This window comes from Hemiscyllium ocellatum, chromosome 16 (assembly GCF_020745735.1).
Source record: "Hemiscyllium ocellatum isolate sHemOce1 chromosome 16, sHemOce1.pat.X.cur, whole genome shotgun sequence".
Taxonomy (NCBI): Eukaryota; Metazoa; Chordata; class Chondrichthyes; order Orectolobiformes; family Hemiscylliidae; genus Hemiscyllium; species Hemiscyllium ocellatum.
The window spans coordinates 13,032,052-13,047,600 of record NC_083416.1 but is presented as its reverse complement, the minus strand read 5'-3'; the positions used below and the strand labels follow the sequence as shown (position 1 = coordinate 13,047,600).

General features: G+C 39.0%; 1 protein-coding gene across 1 annotated transcript in view; it reads left to right on the top strand.

The window, feature by feature from the left end:
- rnf145a (ring finger protein 145a) overlaps nt 1–5,006 on the top strand; it is a 139,327-nt gene extending 134,321 nt beyond the window's left edge. Inside the window, exon 10 of the mRNA XM_060837043.1 lies at nt 3,470–5,006. Coding sequence (XP_060693026.1) covers nt 3,470–3,904 — 435 coding nt within the window. The 3' untranslated portion in view covers nt 3,905–5,006. The remainder of the gene's footprint in view (nt 1–3,469) is intronic.
- Nucleotides 5,007–15,549: the final 10,543 nt, after the last annotated feature.

The window sequence follows — 15,549 nt, the reverse complement described above, 5'->3', positions numbered from 1 at the left end:
ATTCGATCAAGTCTGTTAATAATAATCAGAAAAAGTTTGGTCTTCCAGCCATAGAGAGTAGAAAATGCATGTTTATTAATTGAAAAGAGTTTCTAATGCTGACAGATATAACATAGTCAACATTTTGAGAAAAATAAGGTTTTGCCTTGGTTGTGCAATTATAATTAACCAACCTATGAAATGTATCAAGCTGTCTTCTTTATGAATTTTGAAAGGATAATCATAACAAAACATTTTTAAACAGTGAGTACAAGTATGCTTGAGAGGAGTTCTTAATCCAGGTGTAAGTTCCATTTGCAATACTCCTCTCACAACAGTTAGTTTTTTTCAAACTAGCGTCTGTTTCCAGGTTAGCAGATGGCTGCTTAATTGAGTTGCAGGTTCTATTGAATTACATGTAAATTAGAAACCTATTGGTTTTGAAAATCACTGGCTTTATTGCACAGGTGGCTGTTTATTGAAGGTGACCTGAAGGACAGGTTTTAGAGTTTCTAAAAGTATAGCCTGCATTTTGGAACTTTGAGGTTCATTTAGGACAGTGCTAGATCATCAGTTTCCTTGTAATACTGTAATTCCCACTGCAACTCATTCTGCTTCTTTATCTGGAGTATTCCGAATTGCCATTCCATAGATAATGGCATTGCTCTGATACTAAACTTAACTATCAGTTTTCACATGTGAATGTAGACAGTTTGCAGTCTATTCATCTATGAAGGGCATTCTGTTCTCATCTTGCATGTCATCTCCCTTTATTTTCCTTTCACTGTCTTGTGTTCATATTTATGGAGTCACTGGTTAGAAACAATATTTAAAGTTTAGGTTTCTCTGCTTCCCTGACTCTAGTCTGGGGTACTCAGCAGGCAGCAATAGAATTTAACCCAAGATCATCTTGGCTGTACAAATTACAACAAGGATAGGTTCCCCATTATTGTCATTAGTATATTATGCATTTCTTTTTGGCTCGGCCTATGTAAGCATCTGTCTATTCTAATGCTTATATCTGCATTCCAGGTGATTCTCAAGCTGTCAGAATGACTTCATTTGACCTTTCCATCTCTTTATAGTTTGAGCAATGAATCTTGTTTCTGCTTATTACATAGGATATTGTGGATCTACATCTTTGCCCTGTCGTTCTAGGAGACTAATTTTTCAATCTTGTGTTAATGCAGTACAACTTGTAATGGACGATTGACAGATGTGAATTATTTAATTTTTTTTGGTGGACAGTACAAGTATTTCATTTCCTCATTATAATGACATTGGCATCACTGTTAATCTTAGGATCCATACTCCATTTATGTTTTGTCCAGAAACTGTTTCAACTCCATTTTAATGTATATAGTTGTTACCTAAATTGATAAACTTAAATGTTTCATGTTGATTGATGAAAACTAATATAATTGATGTATTTCTGAGCAAATTGCCACTAAAGTTGTGGTGCATTGCTAATAATATCACAGGTATTTAGGTGCTCAATGTCTATTTCCTTTTTATATTAAGTGAAGATAGAAAAATTATGCTTTTAAAATTGATAATAGACTATACAAAGAATTGCGTGCAAGAGTTTAAGGTGTAATTCAGACTCTGTCTTTCATTTGTCGAAGAACGTTTGTCCTTATGATTTTACATCAGAGCTGTTTACTTGAGTTAACTAAAAGAAAGAACTTCAGATGCTGGAAATCTGAAACAAAAACAAGTTGCTGGAAAAACATGGCAGTCTTGGTGGGCTGAATAGACTACACTCCAAAATTCTGAAAGAGATAACTGAGGAGATTATGGAGACATGATGATGATGATCCTTCAGGAATCGGTAGTCAAGGAGGGTTTCCAGAGGAATAGAAAATAGCTAATGTAACATCCCTGTTTAAGAAGAGAGGGAGGCAGAAGGCAGGAAATTATAGGCCGGTTAGCATGTCAGTCTTTGAGATTTTAGACCCTATAATTAAGGATCAGATTGTGAAATACTTGAAGTACATGGTGAAATTGAGCTGAATCAGCATAGCTTTGTCAAGGGGAAGTCATCCCTGACAAATCAGGTAATTCTTTGAGGAAATAATGAGCAAGTTAGTCAAAGGAGAGCCAACCGATGTGGTCTATTTGGATTTCCAGAAGGCCTATGACAAGGTGCTGGACAGAGATTTGGCTGACTGGCAGAAGGCAGAGAGTTGGATAAAGGGGAACTTCTAAGGATGACAGTTGATGATAAATGGAGCTCTGTAGGAGTCACTGTCCACTATTCACGTATGTTAAAGAGCTGACGACATTGTTGCAATGTTTATAGTTGACTCAAAGATAGGTGGAGGGACAGGTTGAGGAAGCAGGAAGTCTGCAGAAGGACTTGGACAGGGTAGGGGTGTGAGCAAAGAAGTGGCAGATGGAATATAGTGTAGGAAAGTGAGAGGTTGTGCACTTTGGTAAGAAGAATAAAGGTTTTGGAAATCTGAATCAAAAAGAAACTTGGGAATTCTTGTTCAGGATTCCCTTTAGCAGGTTCATTCTGAAAGTTAGGAAGGCAAAAGCAATTTTCATATTTATTCCAGGAGACATAGTGTGCAAGAGCAGAAATGTACTGCTGAGGCTATGTAAGACTATCATGAGATCACATTTGGAATATTGTGAGCAGTTTTCCTTTCCATAATTAAAGAAAGATGTGCTGGCGTTGGACAGGATCCAGAGGAGGTTTACAAGAATGATCCCAGGAATGAAGGACTTGTCATATGAGGAGCAGTGAAGGACTCTGGGTCTTTATGCAGTGGAATTTAGAGGGATGAGGAGGAATCTCATCGAAATATTGAGAGGCCTGGGTAGAGTGAACATGGAGAAGACGTTTCCACTGGTAGGAGAGACCAGGAACCGAGGACACAGCTTCAGTGTGAAGGATAACTCTTTAGAACTGAAATGAGGAATTTCTTCTGCCTATGAGTGGTTAATTTGTGAAACTAATTGCCACAGAAGGCTGTGGAGGCCAAGTGATTGAGTGTATTTAAGACAGTTAGGTTCTTGATAAGTAAGAGAATCAAGGGTTATGGGGAGAAGGCAGAAGAATAGGTTGAGAAATGTAACAGTCATGAACAAGTAGTGACGTAGAATTGATGGGCTAAACGGCCTAATTTGCTCCTTTAACTTATGGTCTTGTGGTATCTGTGGAGCAATAATAATATCCTCAGTATCCTGGGCAAGAAAGAATTTTAAAATTGTCAGCCATCATTTGTGCTTGCATAAGAATGAACACATGGATGTTAAATCTAGATTTTTAAAGAGTCCAATCTCAAATAATGGTTCCCCTGTACAAATAACCTGTTAACGTTTGCAGTCTTGGTTCACGCATGAAGAATGGCCTGTTAGGTTCAGTCATAGGTTGAACAAGCAAGTGTTGTTTTAACTACAACAAAGTAGGGAAAAACAACGAAGTAATCTTGACCTATTTTAATATGCTGTTACTTACCAAATTGAATTTTTTTTTCTTTAGGATATGCATTCAGCTGTGATTACACCATGCAGCCATTTCTTTCACTCTGCCTGTCTCAAGAAGTGGCTATATGTGCAAGAAACGTGCCCATTTTGTCATCAGCAGCTAAAATCTCAAGGACAGCAGGTTGGTGCAACAACAGTGCAAGGGCCTGGAGAGCAATTGCCCCATAATGAGACAAGAGCGACGCAAGAATTGGTTGGACAAGTGGATGTGCCTGCTGGTAATGATTCTGTTCTAGCCCTCCATTCTGAAGATGGTCTTGTGGGACAGAAAGCTCAAAATACTGATTGCAGTTCACTTGGAAATCCAGGCATAGGTGAACATCGATGTGAGCAAAATGGCTCTCACGCTGGCAAAATTGAGTTTTCACATCCAGCAGAACTTTGTGAGGATGAAGATCAACAATTGTCTAATACAGTAGAGTTTCAATAAACAATGCATGGAGGTGGCGAATGCCCATGTAAGGGAACTGTATGAAGCAGAGTGTCACTGTAACCTGCCGTGATACTGCAGCAATGTTAAAGCCTTAAAACAATGTAGGCGATGGCTTTATGTTTGAAGTTGACAGCTTAAGCAGGAAATGATATGCATTTACAGAGAAACCGAATGTAATGTTCTCACAAGCAGGTCTGGAGACATTTTGTAAGAAGGGATCTAATGAATTTGTGGCCACATCATCTTTACAGTATTAGACACAACCATGGCAAGATGGGGAGGTTGTTTTTGCTAGACGTTTTGTAGGCATGAAATAATAATTAGATTGACTGACGTATTATATTTATATATAATTAGAAGCTTTAAGCATGGTTAGAGGTACATGCTGCAAGCAGACTTTTTAAAAAAAAATTAAAATTTTTGTAGCTCGATATTCAGCAACTGTGATCGCACTGTCATAGTTTATAGTGCATTTCCAAAGTATTTAATGAGTACCTGATGAATGGTGCGTGAATAACTTTGGCTTGTACTTAACCTGCTCAATGAAGTAGACTGGAGATTTTATGAACACTTTGATTCCTTTGAAGTTCTTGAAGGGTCACAAGTGGGATGAACTGCAGGATACAGATAAGAGCAGAGTTGCACGATGAATATGGCGCGTTTGACTTTTGACGCCTGAGGGGTACAGTGTTATTTTTCAGTTGACAATTATGATTTGTGGAAATGATTACATTAAATTGTATGATGAAACAAAGCAAAAGTAAAAAAGCCATTTTGTAGCTCTGATAGAATTTGCACACTTTTTTTTGGAGGAAGGGAGCTATCAGTGACCCATTTCCCTAATTCATCATGGCTTAAGTAGGTAGGCTCACATTTAATATAATTTTACTGTGTGCTTTTGAACAAAAAAGGGAAACTTGATTTTTTCCAATAAGTGAACCAGAGAGTTGAGAGTCTTACTCTATAGCTTTTGAAAATTGTGAACAATTTGCAAAGAACCAGGCTGGCATTAAATAATAAACGTGAGATCATGGTTCAAATTATTCTGACAGTTCCTCTGGGGTGTTATTTTGAGAATGTGCATGTCTGAATAAATACATCAAGTCATCAATTACATTATTGCTGTTTTCTCTCCTCTTGAAAACGTTGACTCCTCCTGATGTAACATCTTATATATCTGACCATTAACACTGAGCTGTGATGAGTATTCAGCCATGGAATGCAGTGCAGCTGAGCCTGATCACAGCTCATCTGACATCCAACACGTATACTTGTCAACAAGGATGATTGGATTCTACTTCATCTCTCATCACCCAGCTCTCATAACCCCAAAAGTCAGTTTCCAGCACCCTAATTATTGTTCCAGTTCAACCCAACTAATATGGCACAAACTGGAATCTGAATCCAGAATCATTGTAGTGAGATCAACTTTGAACTTCAGGGGAATGAAGTTCAAAGCAGCTCTTTGTTTTATCGTGAATTTGTCTTGTTTTTGAAGTCAGTTCAGTACACACTTTCTAAATAAGGGGTTTCCCATTTAAGATGCAGATTAGGAGAAATCTTATTCTGTGAATTAAGAGTTTATGGGATTCTGTTGCCTAAAAGCCTGGATGCAAAATTCTCGAATTTCTTAGGACAGAATTAGACCGTTTCTTGACTAACAAGGGAGTTCAAAGGTATTGGAGGTAGGGATGAAAGTGGAGTTGAAGCCATAATTTTATTAAACGTCTAAACAGACTCAAGGGGCTGATTGACCTACTCTTCCAAATGTATATCTTTGTTAAATGTACCTTATTAAGTACTTTTACTGTTCATTGTCAAATGTTTCTTTGGGCTACTTTGCAGAATAGTATATTTGAGCACAGCTGACGAAAACTGCTTGACAACTGAACCAAATACATACAGGGGGAGTCGTAGCACTAATCTAAATCAGTTTGAATTTCTGTCAGATTTTAAAATCAGCATCAGGAAGGACTGTTCGAAATTTCTGAAACCTTGCTGTAATTTTGCTCTCAAATGAGAGGATCAACAATGATATGTATGGAATAATTCTTCCAGAGTCAGTGCCACACCAGAAACATTTTAATTAGCAGCAAGCTGAAGCTGACTTGAACCTGCCCTTTCAAGGGCGTACTCATGTTAAGCACCAACTATTCCCTTTTAGGGCTGCAGATTTGGTGTAGAATTAGGAATAGGATTAAAGGTTTGTTCTCCCCACAGACCATGTTGTGGTTGTCCGCGTACAATTTATTTTGGAATTTTGTTGTTAGTGAAGAAGACAAGATTAATCCTCAGCCTTGTGTGGGGACAGAGTAATTATGGCTATTTAGTTCCTTTTGGGTGCAGAAGTTAATGGGATATTTGCAGCTGATGCAGTAATCCTTTCTGCTAAATTCACTGATAAGAATTTTTTGTGTACTGCACAAAAGCTTTTATATTTTTTCCTGTAGTCCAGATAAAGAAATCCATGCAGGTTGGTCAAGATCTAGCCTCCTAGAGTAGTTTGTTCATGTGTTCTTCACTAATCCTCCTTGAGGATTAAGCTGCTGAATTAGGTGCCAAGGTTGCTGATGGCCTTCTCTGTTAATCCATTACAGTGGAGGCAGAGAAAAAGGTTAAAGGGCAACACACCAAGCTTGGACGACTATGATCTAGATCTAGAGTATGATAGGTTTGAATTTTCAAATAGCTATCTTCAATGTGTAAGATTTTGAAGCTACATCACAATTCCTTCTTGAGATGAGTATAATTTTAACTTTCTGTTAAAGATTCCTTCGACTATCAATTGTTGAAAAGTTGTATGAAATTCTCAAATGCCTACCTGAGTCACTGCACAGCCATTATGCTCTCCTTATAATTTTATTCACCCAAATTTCATAATAGCCTATAACATAGAATTTATGATTCTACAATGATGTGGTCCAGCACAACTTCATCTTTAATGTCCCTGCCAGTACTGGAACTGATTATCCTACCCCTATTTAATTGTACATCAGTGTATGAAAAAGGTGTTATATTTGCTGACTTGGAATGTAGAGGGTGGGGGCAGAATTTCAGACTAAGGGGTCAGTCATCTCAAACTGAAATGGAGAGACTTTTTTATTTAAAGGCTGCTTTGTCTTTTGAATTCAATCTAGAATTGATTATATTTAAAGCTGGGAGAAGCAGATTCTTGATCTGCCTTTAAGTCAAGAGATAGATTTCAATTCCAGTTCTCACCTATGAGTTCGGAACATATTAAATGGCAAAAGAGGCTCAATTTAAGGTTATGGCATACTCCTCCTATCTGTGTTCTTCGCATGCAGCCAGTGGAGAAATCTTGTTTTCACTGCTTGTCAAGATTTCAGACTGTTCACTTTCTACATGATCCACCTTTGCTGACATTTGGCTGACAAAACAAATTGACAACTGGCAGTACAATATGATGTCTAAGTACTGTTTTTGCCATTCTAGGGTGCCAGGACATGAGATATCATTTACTTGAGAAGTCATCACAGTTCTGTCCCTGGATGCTTCGATAAAAATTTAGGAATATTGCTGGTTGGTATTTACAGTGGGTATTATAATTCTTGAAGTGTGTGAGAGAATACTTCAAGCTTGCCCTTGAGTCCTGAAGCACTGCAGGCTTGATTTTTTTAAAAGATTGTTCTGTAGTCACTTCCAGAATAATTGTTACAGGAGTGACAAATCTTCCAGCAGATGTTTTTCCACCATAATTTGAATGGAGACGAAGTTTAGGTACAACCCAAGAGTGACGAAGGGATGGTGAAGTGAAGAAGAGAAACTCAAATATAGTCCATATGCAGGCCATCATTTAAATTTCGATAAAACCTAGTTGTAGTTCTATAATTATTTGGATGACCCAACCAAGCTACTTCTACATTTTAACAGAATTCATTTATAACAGGTAGAGAGATTCATGGAGAGAGACTTTTTTAAAAGCAATGGGATATAACCTTAGCACAGCTTATTACTGTTTACATTTCACAGCTATTGTTGAAGTCTTTCACTTGCACAAAATTTTTTCATCACATGGGTCCACTACTTATTGTCATAGATATAGTTAGTAAGTTTGCAGATGACACCAAAATTGGAGGTGTAGTGGACAGCGACGAAGTTTACCTCCAAGTACAACGAGATCTTGATCAGATGGGCCAATGGGCTGAGGAGTGGTAGAGTTTAATTTAGATCAATGCAAGATGCTGCATTTTAGAAAAGCAAATCATAGCAGGACTTATACACTTAATGGTAAGGTCCTGGGAAGTGTTGCTGAACAAAGAGACCTTGCAGTGCAAGTTCATAGTTCCTTGAAAGTAGAGTGGTAGGTAGATAGGATAGTAAAGAAGGTGTTTGGTATGCTTTCCTTTATTGGTCAGAATATCGAGTCGAGGAGTTGGGAGGTCATGTTGTGACTGTACAGGACATTCATTAGGTCACTTTTGGTCAACTTTGGTCTGCATCCTATTGGAAGGATGTTGTGAAACTTGAAAGGGTTCAGAAAAGATTTACAAGGATGTTGCCAGGGTTGGAGGATTTGAGCTAGAGAGAGACTGAATAGGTGGGGCTGTTTTTCCTGTAGTGTCGGAGGCTGAGATTTATAAGGTTTATAGAGATTTATAAAATCATGAGAGGCATGGATAGGATAAATAGACAAAGTCTTTACCCTGAGGTGGGGGAGTCCAGAACTAGAGGGCATAGGTTTAGGGTGAGAGGGGAAAATTATAAAAGAGACCTAAGGGGCAATGTTTCCATGCAGAGGGTGGTGCGTGTATGGAATGAGCTGCCAGAGGAAGTGATGGAGGTTGGTACGATTGCAACATTTAAAAGCCATCTGGATGGGTATATGAATAGGAAGGGTTGAGAGGGATATGGGCCAAGTGCTGGCAAATGGAACTAGATGAGGTGGGATATCTGATCGGTATGGACGAGTTGGACCGAAGTGTCTGTTTCCGTGCTGTACATCTAATTAACCAGGAGTGAATGTATGCAGACAAGTATGCCTGAAACGTCAATTCTCCTGGTCTTTGGATGCTGCCTGACCTATTGTGCTTTTTCAGCATCACACTCAACTGATCTCCAGCATCTGCCTGTTCTGATCAATACTCAGCTCAATTTGTGTATCATTCAACATTATTCCTGTAAAATTAAAATGAGATGGGCACAGGGTTCTGACAGTTTTGCAGATGTATGACTGGAAACCCTGCTTTGCCTTTTTTTTCCCCCTCACTTTTATTTCCATGTAATGTAAATTGTGGTCAATTGTTATAGTCGTTGTTCTTCTAGAATATGCTGTTTTACTATGATACATTGAGTACATGGAAATACGTACTCGAGAACTGACCAGAAACCTCCTGATCCGCCTTGATAATAAACCCCACAGTAGATTTACCCAAATTATCACGTCCTTGTGTACTATGTGCAGACTGCAAAATTCCAGTTTACTATGAAATTGTACTTCAGCCTCTTGGAATACAAAATTTATAATATTGGTTTGCCCTATCAAATGAAAAAGAACCCAAATTGGGCACACATTGAGTATGCAATACATTACAAGTTTTAGTTGGCCATATAGTCAGAGAACCTTTTTCTAACTTTGCACAGCTTGGTGAGAAAGTATCTACAAAGATGGATGAGAATGCCACTGGGCTCTGCTGTATTTTGCTAGCTTTACAGAAATAACAGTTGGCACTCTCCAGAACTCAAAGCAAGGGTTCAGGAGAGAATGCCAATGGGTGGTGGAGGTGAGGGGGTGAGCAGCAAGCAATTCAGCATGTGGAAGAGTCATGCAGCAGGAGAAGTTTTCAGCAGAGAGTCAGCAAGGGGGGAAGTTCACATGTAACAAGGTTTTGCAAGCAGGAGAGGCACCAAGTGGTTGCTAAGAGTTTATATTTTTACACTTACACAACAAATTTAAATATTATTTTATTGACTTTGTTCATGTTCTAGTTACATAGGAATTTAGCACCATTATGAACGTCAGTTTGCAAGGCACGTATTTTTACGTTCATTCATGCAAAAAATCCTACAGAACCAAAATATGGCTTTAAAATTTGTTTTAATAGGAAAACCTAATTTAGCTAGTTTTCTCACTTAAAGTTAGTTGCACTTTTTATTAACGTAGCTACAACTTTGACGAATTTGTACAGTAAATTGGAAAAACCAGTCACTTTTAAGTGTAGCAAGCTCTCGAAAGAAGATCATCAAAGCATAACATATATGATTGATAAGTGTTTTAAGCAATGTCGGTTGAGAGAAAACCGTGAACGGAGGGTAATGGTCTTTCGGGTATTAGGAGAATTGTGTCATTTTTTGAAGTATTTTTGTAGAATCTTTAAAACCCTCTTTCATCTAAAGATTTGGTCTTTCAATGCAGTGACCGTAATTAATTCAAAAGTAAACTCTAAATGACATCTAAAACTTGGAGTGAAGCAAAAACCAACAGGAGGGATGGTACATGTGGTCAGGAATTCTTTCTACAAAACGTAGTTAGCATTGATAATGACAGTTGTTAATTTGGGGCGCATCAGTTTCAACGAGATTTAATACTTCATTTTAATCAGCAGTGGTACTTATCCAAGTTAATCGAGCTGATTGTGCCCTCAGCATTCACCTTTTAAAACATGATGTTTCCAAACATACGATAAGAAGACACGAGTAAACTAAAGCTATTGACTGTAACGGTTTATTCCTGACTTGTTAAAATGATGTCCTAATTACAAGCTGCTCGGACGTTAAGTGTACTGTTAGTCTGTTGTGCAGTCATTGTGGTATGATCCCTAGTCTGGGAGCGTGATTGGAATAGTTCAGAAGTTGCAAATATGCTCGTTATTCCTGATTCCTATATTTGCTTACCATCGTTTTGTATACATGTTTGGAAAAGCACATGCGAATGCCCCGTGAGAGTCAAGTCAATGTTTACTATCATGCCTATTAAGTCTAACATCTGCTGTCCCTTCAGAAGAAGGGACAAAGTAGAGCGGTAAAGGAAGCCATTTCTGTTCATGAACCAAACTATGCAAGTTACCATCTTCAGGACAGGCGTAAGAATAGAAAATTAATGGCCCAAAAATTGTCTTTGTCAAAAGATAACAATTGTCCAAGTGATGTACCTACTACCAGTTAAATTTTGGTGATCTCTGCCAGAAAATGACCATAGGGTGAGGATAAGGTTGCCTTCAGCTACAATAACAATAGTTATTTGTATCAGCAAAACCATTTAGCTCATAGTAATTGATCTGCCCAAAAGATCTTTCTGTCATCCTATTTCAGCATCTAATTGTTTCTAAGGAGTTCTATGGTTTTTGCCTCCACAACTCATTTCTAAAATTGGTTCCCAAATATTGATTGCTCAATGTGAAGAATTTCCAAACAAGACCTAATTACATTTGTAAAAAAAAAATTAGCTCTTATTAGTTTGGATGTATGCCCTATGTGAGCTGTGTTTATTTAGTCTTCCTCATTAGAGAGCCCTTAAATACTAGAGTTTGCCTTGTGGCTTCTCTCTTTAATGTCTCCAGTATTTGAATGTTTCCTTCTGTTTTAGTGACCAAAAACTTAAGATGTGGTTTGACCACAACGCTGCATTGCTTCATGGGAATCATGCTCTTTTGGCTCTGTAGTTCAACACTTTATTGGTTTTGTTAATTGCTAGTCTGCATTGGTTGGATGTATTCAGTCATAAATGATTCTTTAGTCTTTTAAGCTTCCATCAGAAATAAGAAATTGCTTTTGTCTGCCAGTAATTATTTTCTGCGCTCATGAGAAATGGGTGAGGTTCTGAAGGGCTTTTGCTCCCTGTGGGAATCCTAGCTCTTCTAAACTGGAGAGGATGAAATTAGAAAAGAAAATTGTAATGACATGATAAATGTGGAAGTGTTTTAAGAAATTTGCAGTTGCCTTAACACTTGTGGGATACGTGTTAAGCGTCAGTACCTTGTTAACTTTTTATATATTGCCCCTAGAACATATGCTAACCGTTTTAGCTCTGCGCTCTTGATCGTACTGTCGCCTGAGAGTCAGAAGGCTGTGGATTCGAGAATTGTTTTCAGTGATCTATTCTGACGCACCACTGTATTCCTGAAATAGTGTTATACTACTGAGCAACTGACTTCTGGCTCTGATTTGAAATGAATGTTTTGTCTGTTCTCTCAAATGAATGTATGTAACCCTAAGGCACTATTTTGAAGAAGAATAGGGTGACACCTCCAATGCTGTGATGAATATTTATCCTTCAATCTACGTGACCAAAGATATTGTGGTCATTATTACATCGCTGTTTCTGGGAGCTTGCCGTACACAAGTTAGCTGCTCTGCTTCCTGTATTCTAGTAATGACTACGCTATGAAAACTGGCTGCAAAATGCTTTGAAACGTCAGTAAAGACGCTATATAAATGCAAGTCTTTAGGATGGTGCTCTACAGCTTAACTCCTGTAGGGGGTGCAGTTTGATCGAAAATAACTAGGATGTCGAGTGACTTCGAAACCCACTAAGTTGTTATAAAATAAAATGTATATCGTATATACATTATGCCCTATTATTGGTTGGTAATTTCTGGATTATTTTGGCTTAAAATTCGAGTTTCTTTGTTACTTTAAAAAAATCCAAATTCTATTATGTGTCACTTGGTTTGGATAAGGGTAAAACTCCATAACCTTACCAGATCATGGGACGAATCTCATTGGAGACAGGCGACTGGTGGTGACTTAACCTTGGGGTCACTATGTTTAAGATAAAGGGAGAGGCTGAGATGGGGAGTCTTCCCCCTGTGCGGGAACTGAATCCACGCTTTTGGCATCACTCTGCAGTAATAGCCAGCGCTCCAGTCACTAGGCAATAAGTCAGTTGCTCATCAGTAAATGGCAGTCTACTTTCGTGCTTGCTATCAATTTACCGCAGGTATCGTCATCTCGAGAAGAAGTGGATTGAGAACGGGATCTGCCATTGGTTATATCAGAATAAGTTTCAGAAGAGAACAAACTAAATCCACTGTATAACTCATAAGCAAGACGCTGTGAGATGAGTTGCAATCTAATATTCAAATGCTATCTTTTTTGCGAGTGTAGTCACAGTTTAAGACATTGATGGATCTCTTTGAGCTCATTCCAATGTAATCAGCCTCCATATCAATTATCTACATTCTATATATCTGTGTCCAATCGTTTTTCTGTTTTTCCTTTCATGTTTCCCTCTCACCTTTTCCTCAGAGTACCTTCACAGGTATCTTCTGTTGACTAACCGCATTGACTGTTATTGATGTGTGTTCTCAGTAAGCTGAGAGGGACGACCCCTGTTGAAGATGATGGGTTTAAGTAATGTCCACACACGAGCGGCAAGGTAGCTCAGTGGTGAGCACTGCTGCCGCACTGCGCCGGGTTCAATTCCTGCCTCAGGCGACTGACTCTGTGGAGTTTGCACATTCTCCCCGTGTCTGTGTGGGTTTCCTCCGGGTGCTCCGGTTTCCTCCCACAGTCCAAAGATGTGCAGGTCAGCTGAATTGGCCGTGCTAAATTTTCCCGCAGTGTTAGGTGCATTAGTCAGGGGTAAATGTAGGGGAATGAGCCTGGGTCGGTTACTCTTCGGAGGGTCGGTGTGGACCTTTGGACCGAAGGACCTGTTTCCACACTGTAGGGAATCTAGTCTAATCACGAACGGTTTCCAGCAACAATTTTGGAGAAATAATCCGGGGTGGGAATTCTGGGACTTTCTTCCATCCTCATAAAGAGAGAATGTTAAACTTAATTAGAATGACAGTCATACACTGCCTCAAGTAGACTTCGCCGATGGCACAGAGCAGGTATTTGCGAATTACTGAACAGTCCCGGGCCATTTTAATTGCTGCTTCAAAGTTGAGGACGCCGTAATTAATTCTTCTCGAGATCTGTTTTCGTAAATATACACGTTAGGCCACGCCAATTATTTTCCAAATGAGTTAGTCAGAAAAGAAGGAAACGTGTGCACAAAACTGCAGGTGATTAACAATAATTTGCATTTCTATGGCACCTATTCAATAAAAGAAATGGAATTCTAGCTTTACTGACAGAGAAAACCTGATTTCTAGTGTTTGTGTTTTTATTATGTGATTTGACAACACTACTCCAAAATATAGATGGCCTCAATAATTTTTCCTTCAGTGAAGCACAATTCAGTTTTCAATCTCAAACAGTGTGCGCTCCTTCTGATTTACAGCATCCGCAGTTCTTGCAGTTTTTATTCAGTCTTCAATCTGCCTTGTACTCGGGGATATTTTGCCATTGGCGTTTAACAGTTGTTGCTGTTCTCTGGCAGTTATGATGAACACATCATCACAACTCACACAGACGGGTAACGACGAACTGGTCTCTGCTACCTTGCCAAGCCGCTTCTGCAAATCTACATCAAAATTACAACCCAATCCACATCAAAATTACAACCCAATTCACACCTCTCCACATCCAGCAGCGGTTGCTGATTGTGCGGAGTACCGGATTTTCCCTCTTTATTGAACCCTCCGTGGAGTTTCTGTCATACAACCCAGTTAAATGTTCCTCTCTGCTAGAGCATCCAGTCCTCCATCTCCACCTTTCCCCTCCCCTCAAACCCCGTCAAAACTTTTCCAGTGCTCTCTCTTTCTTCTCCTTTCTAATAACCTGCCTCTTCAACCTTTGCCGACTTGTTGCTTTTCAATGTTTTCTTCCATTAAAAACACTGATTTGACTGTTAATACACATTTAAAGCTTAGGACTTCTTTTTCCTCTGGGTGGTTTAGATATTTTAAATTCATTCACCTAACGTGGGAATCGTTGGCTAGCGATGCCATCCCTAATTACCCAGAAATAAACCACTTTGCTTTTAGTTCTTACAGACTTTCATTGCCTTCAAACGTCGCCAACTTCTGTGGTGGGATTTGTACCCGAGTCCCCGGAACTTGGTTTTCTGGATTATAGTCTAGCCTTAATACCACTAGGCCCCGTCTCCCCACAACTGCAAATGGAAAGGCACATTTTCTTTAATATACATTGTTGAGTGATTGGGTTAATTGCAAAGATTGTGGTGTTTTGCTCTCCTTCACGTTGACCCATGAAGCTTCTGTCATGTTTACTCCCTGTGTCCAGAAGGGTGTGTTTTAAGCTGGAGAGCTGGCGGCCAACAGCAGCCAGTTTAAGACAAAATGTAAAAGAGAAATGGAATGGCCACGCAGATTTTTAACATCGGCAAAACATTGATGGGGCGAATGATTTCCCATTCGTTGTGGTGGTGGACACACCGAATAAATTGAAGACTTTTGGCGAAAATTGACTGGGCGCCCGGATTTTCGTGGTTCTGGGAATATTCACATTGTAAAATTAGTTGTCTTTAAGGCGGGGAGTGGGGATGATGTCTTATTACGGTTATGTAAGAAATAATCGTCCACAGAGCAGATATTCGATATTAACTCTGAGAAGGAAACGTGGTTTACTTTGATGAGGAGAGGCAAAAAAAATTAAGTTTACAAACTGAGATAAATACCCCGGAAGGAGGTAGTAACATAAAATGTTCACTTCCAGCCAGGACAGTGAGCGTTCCTGGTGTATTGAGTGACGCAGATGACTGGTTTTGCCGAGTGCTGGTATTGTCTGTAGGTTGCATTGGTTTTTAATATAATGGGCTTGCAAATGATGATTCA